This window comes from Vidua chalybeata, chromosome 9 (assembly GCF_026979565.1).
Source record: "Vidua chalybeata isolate OUT-0048 chromosome 9, bVidCha1 merged haplotype, whole genome shotgun sequence".
NCBI lineage: Eukaryota > Metazoa > Chordata > Aves > Passeriformes > Viduidae > Vidua > Vidua chalybeata.
In genome coordinates this window covers 2,529,554-2,543,939 of record NC_071538.1, presented here as the reverse complement: position 1 = coordinate 2,543,939, position 14,386 = coordinate 2,529,554, and the positions used below count along the sequence as shown (strand labels likewise).

At 52.9% G+C, this 14,386-nt stretch overlaps 2 protein-coding genes across 3 annotated transcripts; one reads left to right on the top strand and one right to left on the bottom strand.

Moving 5' to 3' along the window:
* Nucleotides 1-97: 97 nt before the first annotated feature.
* On the top strand, nucleotides 98-8,339 carry ALDH9A1 (aldehyde dehydrogenase 9 family member A1). 2 transcript variants are annotated; one of them, XM_053949989.1, is made up of 11 exons: nucleotides 98-339; nucleotides 977-1,122; nucleotides 2,223-2,352; nucleotides 2,656-2,790; nucleotides 3,251-3,447; nucleotides 4,201-4,341; nucleotides 5,082-5,270; nucleotides 6,200-6,287; nucleotides 6,631-6,772; nucleotides 7,270-7,382; nucleotides 7,478-8,339. In XM_053949989.1, the coding sequence occupies exons 1-11, from the start codon at nucleotides 147-149 to the stop codon at nucleotides 7,570-7,572; spliced, it is 1,569 nt and encodes a 522-aa protein (XP_053805964.1). In that variant the 5' UTR covers nucleotides 98-146; the 3' UTR covers nucleotides 7,573-8,339. The 2 variants fall into 2 exon arrangements, with proteins under 2 accessions (XP_053805964.1, XP_053805965.1); XM_053949990.1 differs by lacking the exon at nucleotides 98-339 and adding an exon at nucleotides 869-887.
* Nucleotides 8,340-8,555: 216 nt separating this feature from the next.
* MGST3 (microsomal glutathione S-transferase 3) lies at nucleotides 8,556-13,745 on the bottom strand. Its single transcript, XM_053949992.1, has 6 exons — nucleotides 13,641-13,745; nucleotides 11,418-11,541; nucleotides 10,489-10,562; nucleotides 9,818-9,875; nucleotides 9,050-9,122; nucleotides 8,556-8,768 (listed from the first exon to the last, which is right to left on the bottom strand). Exons 2-6 carry the CDS (start codon nucleotides 11,532-11,534, stop codon nucleotides 8,647-8,649), a joined length of 444 nt encoding a protein of 147 aa, XP_053805967.1. The 5' UTR covers nucleotides 11,535-11,541; nucleotides 13,641-13,745; the 3' UTR covers nucleotides 8,556-8,646.
* Between the last annotated feature and the right edge of the window lie 641 nt (nucleotides 13,746-14,386).

The following is a 14,386-nucleotide window of genomic DNA, read 5'->3' as shown; positions in this document are numbered from 1 at the left end:
TTAACAACGTCTCTTAATTGGGTGACGGGGAGCGGGACCGGCTGCCCCGCAGCCGGCACGCCCCGGGCGGGGCGGGCCCTGGCGGTGAAAAGGCTGTGAGGGAGAGGCGGTGCCTCCCGGCCGCGGCGCCTCACGGGATCCCGCTGATGTTGGCACAGGCCCGGCTGCCGAGCCTCCTCCTCCTCGTCCCACGGCTGCGCTCAGTCTCTCCCGGCCTCGCCACCATGAGCTCCGCCACCGGCACCGTCACTGTGCAGCAGCCCCTCAACTACCGCGCGGGCGCCCGCGTCCAGCCCGCCGACGGCGGCCAGCTGGAGGAGGTGTTCGAGCCGGCCACAGGTACCGGGGGAGCTCCGGGGGCTGTGAGAGCTCTGTGCCTGCAGGGCCCGGTGTCCTCGGCTTTCCCCCAGCTCACCTGGGTGCCGCCTGTGCGGGTGTCCTGCTGCTCCTGAGCCGCCCCTGCTGCAGTGGCTGAGCTCTGCCTCAGCGTTTGGCCGTCATCGTTCTTTATGCAGAAATCCGCTCTCGCTCTGTCACCGGTGCAAAACGCGGCCTGACTTTGGCAAAACCCCGCGATTTAAATAGCTCTAGAATTGTGTAATTGTAGTTATCGGTATGTAGTGTTCAGCAGAATCGCTTCTAAGAGTTTTACCCTCCTGGGGAATGTGTAACGAGAGGCCTGAAGAGGGTGGTAGAAGAGTAACAAACTCAACTGGAAAAGCCAGGAATTTTGTTGCAACTGGAGGTAATTAGTAACCAGAACACGATTGGGGAATGTCAGCTCTTTTAATTCGGCCGAGCTGAATTGCAGCACCTCTTCTATGGCTGATTACAAACCAGTGGGTTTCAGTGGGAAATCTGTGCCTGGTATAGGTGGCTTGACTGAAGTGTGTGAGGTCTGGTGCAAGATCAGCCACGTTCTGGGCCCCTTTTCTGAGGTTTCCATCTCATTTATTCCCTGTTTAAACCTGCCCAGGTCGTGTGCTGTGCAAGCTGCCCTGCTCTGGGGAGAAGGAAGTTGATCTGGCTGTGCAGAGTGCAAAAGCTGCCTTTAAAATATGGAGTCAGATGTCGGGCATGGAGCGGTGCCGAGTGATGCTGGAGGCTGCCAGAATTATTCGGGTATGTTGAGGGGGAGAGGGTGGTTCTGTCTCTGAGCTTCCTTGTTACTGTGGCTCTTGGAGGCTTCAGCAGGACTTGCAGAGCTCCAGGAGTTGCTCAGGAGTTAAAATCTACCTTTGGCCAGAAGAGACAGGAGGCTGCCTCAAGCAGGGCTTTGCTCTTATCACTGGAGTCAGCATCCCGTGCCTGCAGCTTTGGTCTTATCACTGGATTCAAGGCCAATGTGTGCTTTCTCAGCTTAATTCTGCTAGAAGACATTAAACTGAAGTGACCCATTTGGCATCTTGCAGGGTTTGTGGTTCTTTTAACTGCTCCAGAGATTAAATTTCACTGCACACAGTTTCAAAGCTGAAATTGCATAACTGGCATTGCTGAACTTTTGGCTTGTCGGAGGCTGTTGTTACATGACTGGAATGTGTCCTGGCAATAAGAGAAAGTAGGAGTACTGGTTTTTATCTGTCAGATAATACACATGGGGAGGATGCACATAAGTGAGGTTTAACACAGACTCCTTTCTAAGATAACAGGTTCTTGGGCATCAGATCATTAATCTCCATCAAGGTACACATCTGTAAGAACCCAGACTTTCCCCAGTGTGTGTAAGTCGTGAGAAAACTTTCCTTTATGCCAGACTTTTGCTTTTGCCAGTCTTCCAGAGCAGGGTAATATTTCTGCCTGGGAGATGGACTGTTAAAGGATGCTTCCCAGCTGCATTGCTTTGTCCCTCTTCACTGGCCTCTGGTTCCATCCTGATCTTGCTGTTTGCCCTTCCCAGTTCAGTTCTGCGAATTCTAATCATTGTTTGCCAGCCGACTTCTAAGTTCATGTTTGTTCATCTTTTAGATAAACAGGGATGTTAAACAAGACTGGACCAGCAGTGAACCCCAGTAGCTTTCCCTTTGACAGTACCCTGCACTCAGTCACCATGGGGACATTGATAAACAGAAGTTGGGAATGTCCCTTTTGGAGATGACCATTTCTCACGGCAGGATCTTGTTTGGGATTTGTGTGCTTGTGAAGCAGCTGTCTCCCCACAGCTGTCTGTGGGGTTCTGCTCCAGGCTTCTCTAACATGTTGTCTCTGTCCTGTGCTGCTCACAGGAGCAGAGGGAGGAAATTGCCACCATGGAGACCATCAACAATGGGAAATCCATCTTTGAGGCCAGAGTGGACATCGACATATCCTGGCAGTGCCTGGAGTATTACGCAGGGCTGGCAGGATCTCTGGCGGGTGAGGATGTTACTGGAGTTTGCTCTTTGTTCTCTGTTCCACCTTCCCTGGTAGCTCCAGTGGCACAAACCCATCTTTGCTGCTGATTTCTCTGAGATGGACCATTCCTGAAGACCTTGGAAGGGTTCTGAGAGGTCTCTGCCCAATGCTGCCATGCTCTGTGGGTACTCACACACCTTCTGTGAGCTTGCTGGGGTAAAACTGTGTCTCTGCTCCTAGGCAAAGCCAGACCTGACCCCTGGGGGCTCTGGTCAAACAAGAAGGGACTTTGCTCTTTTCTACCTTCTGGCTGTTTCTTTGCAGGTGAACACATCCAGCTTCCCGGGGGATCCTTTGGGTACACTCGGAGAGAACCACTTGGGGTGTGTGTTGGGATTGGAGCCTGGAATTACCCTTTCCAGATTGCCTGCTGGAAGTCTGGCCCAGCCTTGGCTTGTGGTAATGGAGCCTTTCTGCCCACACCAGTGTTTTCTTCAAAGCCAAGTGATCCTGTGGGGCAGAGTGATTTCTGGGATGAACTCTGCGATTACCTTAAAGTGTTGAAGGATTAGCAGGATTTTCAGGCTGTTACTCTGGCAGAAAGGGAAGGGAAATGGAAGGAGGAATATGTCGGGTGTCAAGAGGTTGGGAGTGCATCCAGAAAAACACTGATAGCTTGGCTTTGTACCAGATGGGGAAGGTCTCTGGAAATGTCTGCAGGGCAAGACCAGCAGCCCCATCTCCCCCAGCAGGAAGGATACTCTTAGTTGCAGTGATGAACTGAAAGTGTTTCCTCCTCTCTTGGGGGAAACTTTTGGGGTCTGTTGAGACAAACTCACAGTGTGGGGTGGGGATTTTGTTTCTTCCCTGAAGCAGTTTGGGTGTTAACCCCACCTTGCATGTGTCTGGATTCCTTTAGGCAATGCCATGGTCTTCAAGCCTTCACCCTTCACCCCTATTTCTGTGGTGAGGTTGGCAGAGATCTTCACAGAGGCTGGGGTGCCCAAGGGGCTCTTCAACGTGGTGCAGGGTGGGGCTGCCACGGGCCAGCTCCTCTGTCAGCACCCAGATGTGGCCAAAATCTCTTTCACTGGCAGTGTGCCAACTGGCATGAAGGTAAAGGCACCTTGAGAGGTCTGTAGTTGATACCTCCTTGAGCTTTTCTGCACAGGGCTTGTAGAGGCAGGGTGTGGGTCAGCATTTTTGGGGCTGGGCAAGGAGCTCACAGCATGGGCAGGGTCATGCTGGGGATCCAGTTAACCTGCTGGGCATGGGCTTGGGAGAGAAACCCCTTGGTCAGCTTCACTTGCTTAGCCCCTGGTTGCAGTGAAGTCTCTGAGCTGCTCAGGTGGGTGTTGATGTCGAGAGGAGAGTACATGAAACAGCAGCACTAGAAAAATGTGGTTCTGGCTCCTATAAAGCACTAAAGCTGCATGCAACCTACTGTTTTTAAGCAAGGGGGTAGTTTGAGTTTCTCACCCTCAATTTATTATTCCAAAATTGAAGAAGGACTTTTGGGAATAAATTCTGAGTTGGAGGAGGGGAAATGTTGTCCTGTGAACGCTCCCTACATGTGTGTACCTGTGAGTTGCAGTGAAAGATGGCAGCTACAGCTGCCTGCAGCTTACACTGAGCATGAGACTTCCTGCAAATGCCTCTCCAGGTTTTGTTGGTTTTATCTATAAAAAAACAACCCCCAAACCCTCTGAGGCTGTCCTCAGTCTGAACTCTCCACACCTAGGGAATTCAGCTTGCCCTTTGAGCTGCTTCTCTTGTTGGTGAATGGTCCTTTGGGTCTCTCTTGCCACTCCCCACCAGCCTCCCCTTGGCCAGGGGATCACTCATCTCTTGTGTCCTTGTTCCCCTCAGATCATGGAGATGGCAGCTAAAGGGATAAAGCCAGTCACCCTGGAGCTGGGAGGCAAATCCCCCCTTATCATCTTCTCAGATGCTGATCTGGAGAATGCTGTGAAGGGAGCCCTCATGGCCAACTTCCTGACTCAGGGCGAGGTGTGTGTCTGTGGGGCAGGAGTGCTCCTTGCCAGAGAGGCAGGGTGGGGGCAGGGTTGGGCAGTGGGGCCAGCCTGTGACCTCCTGTAAGTGAGGGATGCCCTGAAGCTCCCATCCTGCCACACCTTTCCCTGTGCAGCATGAGAAGGGATGCCCTTGCAGGAACCAGGGCAGGATGTCCCAGCAGAGTGTGCCTTAGCCACAGGACACCCTTAGCCAGTGTCCTGTCCTTCCCAGACATGGAACCTCCCTGGCACCAAGCACCCAGCTCAGCACAGCTGCTTCCGTGCCCTGGGCACCAGTGTGGCACTCACAGATCAGGAGAAGCTGTGCTGGTGTCCCTTGGAGGGGCAGCAGGGTCCAGCCTGGTGTGCTGAGCCTGAGGACAGGCTTCTGTCCTTCCCAAATTCGGGATATCCACCGTGCTGCAGGTTTTATGCAATCCTATTAGCAAATTTGCTCGGCAGAGTCATTTCTGGGAATTCAGGAGTCAGCTCAAGGTCTCTGCTGCTGGTGACCTGATGCGTTTTTGCCACCTGGTGGCATCAGAACCACGGTGTCCAGCAAGGACTGTTCAGTGCAGTCACGGCCCCAGGACAATCTCCTTGTGTTCCTTGTCCCCAGGGACAAGTTAGCTGCTATGGAGGGGCTTTTCCAAGAGCCTCTGGAGCAGGACCCAAACAGGGAAGGACTGTGGAGTGCTGTGTTTCCTATTCTGAGCTGCCTGTCCTGTGTCCCAGGTGTGCTGCAATGGCACCCGGGTGTTTGTGGAGAGGAAGATCCTGGATACTTTCACAAAGGAGGTGGTGAAACGCACCCAGAAAATCAGAATTGGAGACCCTCTTCTGGAAGACACACGGATGGGAGCCCTCATCAACCGGCCCCACCTGAATCGTGTGCAGGGCTTTATCAAGCAGGCAAAGGAGCAGGTGAGATTGTGGTGCTGCCTTGTGACTGCCCTGGAATGTCTCTCCTGTTAGACAAGCACACTGCCAGCTGCCCTCCTGCCTTGTGCCTTCCCAGTTAAGCTGGGTTTTTTTGGTGGTTTTTGGGTTACTCAGTGGGTGTGTTGGACCACTAGATACAGAAGTCTGTGGGATCTGATGGGATGCATCCCACGGTCCTCAGAGAATTGGCTGATGTAGTTGCTGAGCCATTTTCCATGATACTTGAAAAGTCATGGCAGTCAGGTGACATCCCAAGTGACTGGAAAAGGAAAAACACCCGTTTTCTAAAAGTGTGGTGGACAAGAGCCTGGGAATTGCAGACCTGTCAGCCTCACCACTCCGACTGTGGAAAGATCATGGAACAGATCCTCCTGGAAGTTGTGTTAAGGCACGTGGAGGACAGGGAGGTGATTTGAGCCAAGTACAGGGTGCTGCACCTGGGTCAGAGCAACCTCTGCTATCAGTCCAGGCTGGGGGATGAGCAGATGGAGAAGCCCTGCATGGAAAGACTTGGGGGTGCTGGTGGATGAGAGGCTGGACATGCCCCAGCCATGTGTGCTGGCACCCAGAAACCCCCAGTGCCCCGGGCTGCATCCAAAGCAGTGTGGGCAGCAGGTGAGGGGGAATTCTGCCCCTCTGACCTGCTCTGGTGAGACCCCACTTCAACCTCTGGAATCCTCAGCACAGGAAAAACACGTGAAGAAAGGCTGAGAGTTGGGGTGGTGTAGCCTGGAGAGGAGAAGGCTGTGGGGACACCTGATTGCAGGATTTCAGTTCATAACAGGGGCTTATAAGAAAGATGGGGACAAATGTTTTAGCAGAGCCTGCTGGGATAGGCCAAGGGCCAGCCAAAGCTGGGCAGGATGCTCCTGCATGTGCCTGCATCCCTTCCTCTGTTGGCTGTTTTCCAGGGGGCAGAGGTGCTGTGTGGTGGGGACCTGTATGTGCCAGATGACCCGAAGCTGAAGAACGGCTACTACATGCGGCCCTGTGTGATAGGTAGGATCTATCTCAGTCGTGGTACCATGGATGTTGTGGGATTTCTCCTGAGAAAGCTAAGTTCAGCTTTGTAACCTGGCTCTGTGATGTCCCCAGCGTGGATGGACACTTGGATGGGGGTCCTAGAGAGAGCTGAGGCTTCCAAGAACTGCATCCAGGGAAATCTGTGCTGTTGGATGGCCTGACAGGAATGGTGCTGTTGGTGCTTTTGAGGTGCAGGGTGTGCCTGGCTGCTCTGCCATGCTGGGTGCTGTCTCCAAGGCTGTGTGGGTTGCTGAGTGCACAGGCTGTGCTGCTGCTCTTCCTCCTGAAGCACTTGTGCTCTGCCACCCTTCCCTTGCAGGGAACTGCAAGGATGACATGACATGTGTGAAGGAAGAGATCTTTGGGCCTGTCATGGCCATCCTGCCCTTTGACACAGAGGAGGAGGTTGTGGAGAGAGCCAACGCCACTAAATTTGGCCTGGCAGGTGGTGTCTTCACCAGGTATGACTGGGCAGTGTTGTGGAACCATGCTGGGGAGGAGAAATACTACAGTGATTTACTGCTCCTCTTGCAGTGCCTGGGCATGGGTATCCTCTTCAGACAAGCTGAAGAAAGGGATTGCCAAAAGGGAAATCTGTAAATGAATGCACGTCTCCCTTTTTTTCCTGAAGTGTTGGGTGGGCCCAGTTGTCCCTTGGGTTCCTCCCATCCTGGCTTGGCCTGCTGCCTGCCTTCCTGCCCCTCCAGGATGCATCAGGAGCCTGCTGTGCTGCTGTTGGCTACTTGCCCCACTCTGCATTGCTGGTGTCCTTGTCCTGCCCTCTTGAATCAAATGCACTTGGAGCATCCTTGGGAATTGGTGCTGCCTCCTTTGAGGAGGCAAAGACAGAGTGGGGCAGGTTGGACTCCAAAAAGCAGCATGGCCTGCTGGCCTTTCTCCAGTGGATGTTGCTGGGCAGGGAAGGAGGGGATCCAGCTGAATTGCTCTTTTCCTGCAGGGATATCCAGAAGGCTCACAGGGTAGTGGCTGCTCTCAAGGCTGGGATGTGCTTCATCAACAACTACAACGTCAGCCCAGTGGAGCTGCCTTTTGGGGGATACAAGTTCTCAGGTGAGATCTGTGTGACCTCCCCTGGTACATGCCAGCTCCAGGGGGGTCATAGGCACTGCCTGGAGCTGTGTCCTCACTGCGGCTCTTCCCTGCAGGATTTGGCAGAGAGAACGGCCGGGCAGCCATCGAGTACTACTCACAGCTGAAGACTGTCTGCGTGGAGATGGGGGATGTGGAGTCTGTGTTTTAGTGCCTCTGGGGCCTGCTCAGGGCAGCATCAGGCAGCTCTTTCCTGCCAGCCAGAGATGTGGATCATGTACACAGCAATAAAGTACCCTACAGTTTTCAGTGCCTGGGGGGAAGCTGAGCTGGAGCAGCATTTAGGCACCCTGCTCCTGCAAGGGGGGGTTGGACACACAGGGCCCAGCTCTGACCTGGCTGGTGGACAATGGGAAGCTCAGAGCAGGAGGCACCAATCTGGCTTTTGGCAGCAGCTCCTGCAGCCACAAAGGTGTTATCAGAGGCTTGTCAGTGGCCAAGGCCAGGCCCAGGCTTCCCAGGCTGTGTGCCTTGATTCCCATTGCCTTCCACCCTCCATCAGCTTCATTTCTGGCTTCTTAAAAGGTAGGACCCTACTCAATGCAGGTATAAGCTCTTGGACACAGTGATATCCTGTAACTATCCTGACCCTGTCTATTCTGTAACCACATAAAAGCCTTAAGTGTAGCATTGTTTATTCCCTCTAGACCCTTGGTAACCTCAAGGTTTGGTTTTTTTTCTATCTGTACCTTACTTACAAGTGGAACAAAACATTGTGGGGAGGGTTGGCTGATGCTGCCTGGCCCTGAGAATCACCTCTACACCAGAATGGTGGTGAGCTCCAGCACAGAATAGTGAAAGTTATCTCACTTCCTTCCTGTAAACTTACTGTTCTTTATACACATGATGAAGCAACAACTTCAATTGTTTTCTTAAGTCTTTTTTTAGCAATCAAATAAATAATTCTTCTGGAACATCTGCTCAGCGTGATGTGAACTGAGGGGTCCAGAAATGGGGCTGTTGCTGTATGGGCTAAATGAGCTGCAAGGTGGCTTTTTGATCAGTAAAATCATAAAAGCTAGAAGGAACATCTCTGCCTGCCAGACAGATTTCTGTAGTCCTACAAAACCAGAGTATAGTTCTAGCATTCTGCAGAGTTTCTTATGAAAACCCTCTGTAACTTTAGCATGAAAATACAGAATGGACAACTATCTTTTATTGAGAAAGAAAAGGAAAAAAACACAGGAAGCCAAGTGTTCTAAAAGAAAACAGAAGAAAAGTCCCTTTAGCTTCTGCAGTCGTGCTGGCAGACCCAGCCCAGGTGCTGGCAGGCTGAATAGATGCCTGTGCCCACCAGCCCAAGGAGGGCCACGGAACCAAGGGCCCCTCTCCTTCGGTTTTTGGGATCTGGAAAAAAAATTGGGATTTGTCAGTTCACTGATAGACTAGCCCAGCCTGGAGATTGAAGAGGGAGCAAGAACTAAAGGGAAATCCCCAGGGCAGAACAGCTCAGGCCTCTTAGGGAAGGCATCCCTGCTGGATGAGAGCTCTTCCCAAGAGCAGGAAGAGTGTGCTGCAGTCTTGGCAGACCTGTACCCTTTCCTCCACCCCTGGCTGGGAGCAAAGAGCCTGAGGTCACTGTAGGAGACCTGAGTCTCAGCAGTGTGTGCTGCAGGGTACAGTCCTACCTCCTGTGTAGTAGCCATAGGCATAGAGGAGCCTCCCAACGATCCAGGCAATGCCAAGCCCTGTGGTCACTCGCTGCAGAGAAAGGAGAAGCATTAAAGGCTTTGGAGGCTTGAGCAAAGTCATGGAGGCAACCAGGTGCTCATTCTCATTTCACCCCTGGCCAGTTAGTGAGCCAGAGCAAGGACCAGGATTGTGGAGACAGCTGCTGCTCCAAGCCCTGCTCCAGTGCCTCCAGCAGGTGTTCCAAACTTCCACCTTGACTCTTCATTTAGAGCTCGCTCCGACGTGGTTCCCATTTGCCAGATGTGCCTATGCTGCTTCCTTCCCTCTTGGAAAAGGAGTCTGTCTTCAGGAAAGACATCATTTGTCTTTGATGGCAAAGACAGAGCTACTGGATTTGGCCTCTCCCATGTGCCTGCCTCCTCCCAAGTTGTCTGCATCTTTCAGTTGAAAGTAATCCAGGCTTTTGTTGACTTCCTTTGGCAAGGCTTGGAAAAACTGGGCTGAAGGGATTCTTCCCACTCAGTGACTGGAGGCTGCAAATGCTTTGCTTTCTCTAACAAGGCACCTCTAGGGGAAGGACTATAATAGCTGAAACAGCAGTAATGAGTTTATTACTTGTGATTCTCCTGCAGAAGATTTCTACAACTAAATTTTAAGGGGCACTGCTCTTAATGTCTGATGTGGCTACTGAAGGGGCTGTCTTGGCCTCCTGCCCCCCACCTTGCCCAGGTCAGGGAGCCAGAGCAGAGTTCTGCATCACTTACCGGGTGGTAGAGTCCACCAGTGCCTAAAAAGAACAGGAAGGCAGGGTAGACTTCCAGTCTGAAAATAAAAGTGAGGAGGTTGTGTTTGTGCTCAGGTTGCTTACAAAGACAAAACTCCAGAAGGGCGGAAACTGCAAACATTCCCTGCCAAGGGCATTTTGGGCTCATTACGAGTCTCTGTGCTCAGTACTGTGGCTGAGGAAAGAAGCACACACAGTTTTAGGGGCTTCCTCCCAGCCTGTGCCTCTCTCCCAGGACACCCACCCACTCTTTCCATTTTGTTCCCTAAGCCACTCTAAACATTCCCCAAGAGTTATGCTTCCCAGCACCCCTCTGATGTGCTGTTGCAACCTGTCCACAGGAGCTGGGTGGACTTTGGCCTCTCCCCAGGGAGACCTGGGCAGCACAACAGATCAGCACCTTCCGGAAACAAGATTCCTCACGTCTTAAGACCTACCCATGGGAGCAAATTGGTGGGAACTGGGGAAGAGGAGATGGCTTCACAGCACCATCCCACAGTTTAAGGCATGGGAAGGAACCAGCATGGCCTTTCTGCTAAGCTCTGCAGGGCTGAGCCTGGATCAAAGCAGAGGCAGCAGCACCTCTGGGGCTCTGGGCCCTGCCCCTCAGCCCTGTGTGTTCCGAGGCCCCCGTTCAGAGGTGTCACTCACGTGTTCTGGTGCGCACGCTGGATGCAGTTGAATATCTGCCCGTGTTCAGGGTCCGTGCTGTACATAGCTGGGTACTGCCAAAAAATAAACCAGCAGCAAAGCATCAGCAAGTGAGGCCTGCAGCTCCTCTCCCCAGGAGCCCAGGGCTGCAAGACCAACCTGCAGTGGCAGGTTAGAGGCTGTGCCTGCCCTGGGGCCCACAAAAGCTCTGTTCAAGGTCACTGCCTTCCTGGAGCTGCTGCCTGGCTGCAGAGGCTTCCCCAGGCCTCAAATCTGTGTGCACCACACACGCTGGGGACATTTGTTCCAATCCTGACTCGATGCAGCAGGAATGGGATCACCCCAACAGGCAGCTGGAGCTGCCCTTGTGCCCACCCCTGCTTGTCACTTCCTTGAGTGAAATGGTGAAAGAGCAAAGGAGAAGTGGTTTGTGCTGAAGCCAAGTGGCACAGCAGCCACTGCATGCCATGGCCCTGACTCACAGCTGTCCCCACCCAGCCCACAGCTCTGCCTGCCATAAAGGCTCCCCAATAGACACTGAGGGAAGGTCACTTGAAAGACTTGTGACAGGGCACACATGCTCCCCCTGAGTTTGAGAAACCCTCCTATCACTTTTGTGCCACCATGACCCCTTTTCCCCTCAGTGCTGCATCAAGTCTTATTTGCAGGGAAAAAGGGCCAAGCAGTTTCTTGCTCATCAGTGCTCCCAAGCTCAAAGACATATGCTTTCATCTTGGTGCCGAGCACCTGATGCCCCAAATCCCAGGCTGTGTTATCCAAATGCCTGGAGCTACTTTCTGGAGAGCCAAGGCAGCTCCACCCCTTCTACATCTGTGTGGTGGGGCAGGAAATGTCAGCAAGTCACTCCAAACTGATCAAGGTGTCAGCAGACTGGCTCCAACTTTGCCGTGCCCTCACTGAGCACTCACCTCCACATGGTACTTCTTGCGGGCCTTGCCCACGTTTATGGCGAGGTGCATGACCAGGACAAAGCTGGCGGCCCCGGTCAGCATGACGTAGCCATATTCCTTGGAGAGAACAGCCATTGTGGTGCTGCCAGAGAAAGGGAGCCTGTGAGTGTTCTGGGGAAGTGGCAACATGTCATATAGGTGCATGGAAGAGTTGCTGAGCTTCTACACCAAGAGCTACCAGCACAGGGACTGGCTGAAGGAATTTGTACCTTTTGGAGCCTGCACAAACCAGGAGCTCTCTGCATAGTTCCTGTCAAGCAAGACTTAAAATCACATAAGCATTGGTGGGAAGTGGTGTCTGGAGAACATTAGTGCAGCCTGGGCAGAAACTCATGGGCCTTTCCAGCCCCAGATAAAGTCAGTTTATTCCCAGGAGTCATGTTTCTTCATGCACTGGGAACCACACCTGTGGAACTCCTTGCCAAGGGACATTGTGAATGCAGGCACTTCTCATAAATTCAACAGGAAACTGGGAATAAGAGGTAAGTTGGGAATTATAACAGAACCTGGCTCAGAAATCCCCTGAGCTGGAAGGAGCTGGGCTACATCAATGATTAATTTGTATTGCTAAGGTCACCCTTATATAAAATACTAATAAAACCCACCACCACAGTAATGATAACTGAACTTTTGGGTAAAGAGCCACTGGCTAGATGACCGATGCTCTGCCCTGCAGCTCTCAGGAAGCCTCTCAGAGTCACAAACTGGTGAACAGCTTCAAGAACACACAGCTACTGGCATTTACAAACATCTGCACCAGCGGCCAGGGGACACCAGGGCCCATGTGGCTTTTGTTTAATGGTTCTGTGCTCCCTCATGCAGGCCTGAGACAGAAGCATGGGGCAGAAGGTGTATCCTGCAGCCTCTGCCATGCTGCCCTACATTCCACATTCTCACTCTTTCCTGCTCAGCAGCCCCCATCCACACAGAGCACTCAGGCTCCCTCCCTGCTGCCAGAGAGCACAAGGGCCCTTCCCCACAACCATCTTGCACAACGCCAAACCTCAGACACCTGGCTGGGTGACCTTGGAGGGTGTTGCATGACACAGCCCAGCAGAGACCTCCCTCCAGCACCGGGAGAATTCTCCCAGTCAAATCCCAGTTGGTGCCTGTCTCCAGATGGTGCCTCCATGATGTAGTGAGGTTTTGGTGTCTCCCTGCACCTGACCCACCAGCAACATCTGTCAGTGTGGGGAAAAACAGGCCACCTCAGGGAACTGCTGCAGTCTTCCTCTTGCACCCCTCACAAAGGGATTTTTGGGGACCAGAGGGTTTTATTTCTCATTTGCAGAGGATTATCATCGATGGAGCAAGGTGAAGACAACAGCTGGCTTTGTCCACAGGAAGTGAGGTAAACAATTATCAGTAAGAATATTAAAACCCTGAAGTAATGAAGAAAACCCAGCTGCATGCACCTGTAATTGAGGTTAGAACCTGACAGGTGACACACTGAAAATAGAACATGTAGAGCAGGTTGGTGGTCACATTTCCCCCTTCAAATTACAAGGTTGTTGGAGAACCAGGCATTTTATCTTCCAGCACTAAATTGTAATCTGGGGGTTTGTCTTGGGAGCACAGAGCATGGCAAAGCATTAAACCGGGTGTGTCATAAAACTGCTACTCTTACACTACTGATATCAAAGCATACCTCTAGCCTTTGCTCTCGTAATTTCGTGCCATATAAAGCACTCCAAAGTCACCAGGACTCCCACGGTCGTTTCCGGATTGTGGTGCCCGGAGCGTTTCAGCAATCTTTGCCCGCACTGCAAGGGCTTTGCTGTCACGGTGCACAAGACTCAATTTCTACCTTTTTACCCAGCAGCGTTTCCCACTGGAGCCAGAGACGCGAGATTTTGGAGCATGACACGGCACAGAGCGGCAGCAGAAAAAGGGACCTTCCCAACTCTGCCACAACACTGCAGCTGCTGTGAGTCAGCAAAGCGCATTAAGGCTCCTTGAACAGACCCACGCGTGGATTCGGACTGGATTACCCGATGTAAGCTCAGCCCTTCGAGCCAGCAGAGCGACAAAAGGAGGCCGAGCCCTGCCCAGCCTGCTCATCCCGCAGCCCCCTTGCCCCGGAGCCTCCTCCGGCTGGGAGATGTCCGCGGCGCTTCCTCCGTTTTCCATCGGGACAGCCTGACCCTGGGAGCATCCCCCTGCCCCCGGCCCCACACTCACCCTCAGCGCGGCGCGGAGCAGCCCAGGCGCTGCGGGACGGAGCCGGGGATGGGGACGGAGCCGGGGGCGGCAGCAGCGGCGGCGGCGGGGCCGTCCCACCCGCAGCACCGCCCGCAGGCGGGGCCGGGGCTCGGCCAGGCGCGATCAGTCTCACTGCTGCGAGAGAAGAGTGGCACAGGGATGGCTGGGGGTCTGCGGAGGGATTTGCCGTGACGCTGTCCCCCAGCAGCTCTGCCCGCGTCCCCAGCACACAGACATCGCTATCCTCAGCCTTTCCCCCATACCCTTTCTGCCATTTTACCCATAATAGCTAAGAGCTCTCAGTCTCATTCGCAGTCTACAATGTAATGGCTCTGAGTTTGGTAACTCACACCGTGCTTGCTGAAATCTCCTGGTTTCCCCTGTTATCTCACCAGACCCTGCAGTGTGTTTCACACGTGGAGTTGCTGTGCTGCATCGTGTAAGCAGATACTTCCCTTGGCAGTTCCCAGCCCTGGTGGTAACAAGGATATTACATCTCCCTGTAGATGTAACTCTAACACTTTGGTATGGACACACAACCAATTTCCAAGAATATTTGGAGAGCGTGTAAGCAATATTTTTACTTTATAAAACATTCAGGTTTTAGGAATATCAGAGTGTGACACAAAAGCAGAGCTGCACTTTGCAGTTCTATAAATGTTCACACAACAGTGGAGGCACAGGCGGTATGGCTGCACTGCAGGAGCACAGAGGGTTCCTCTGCT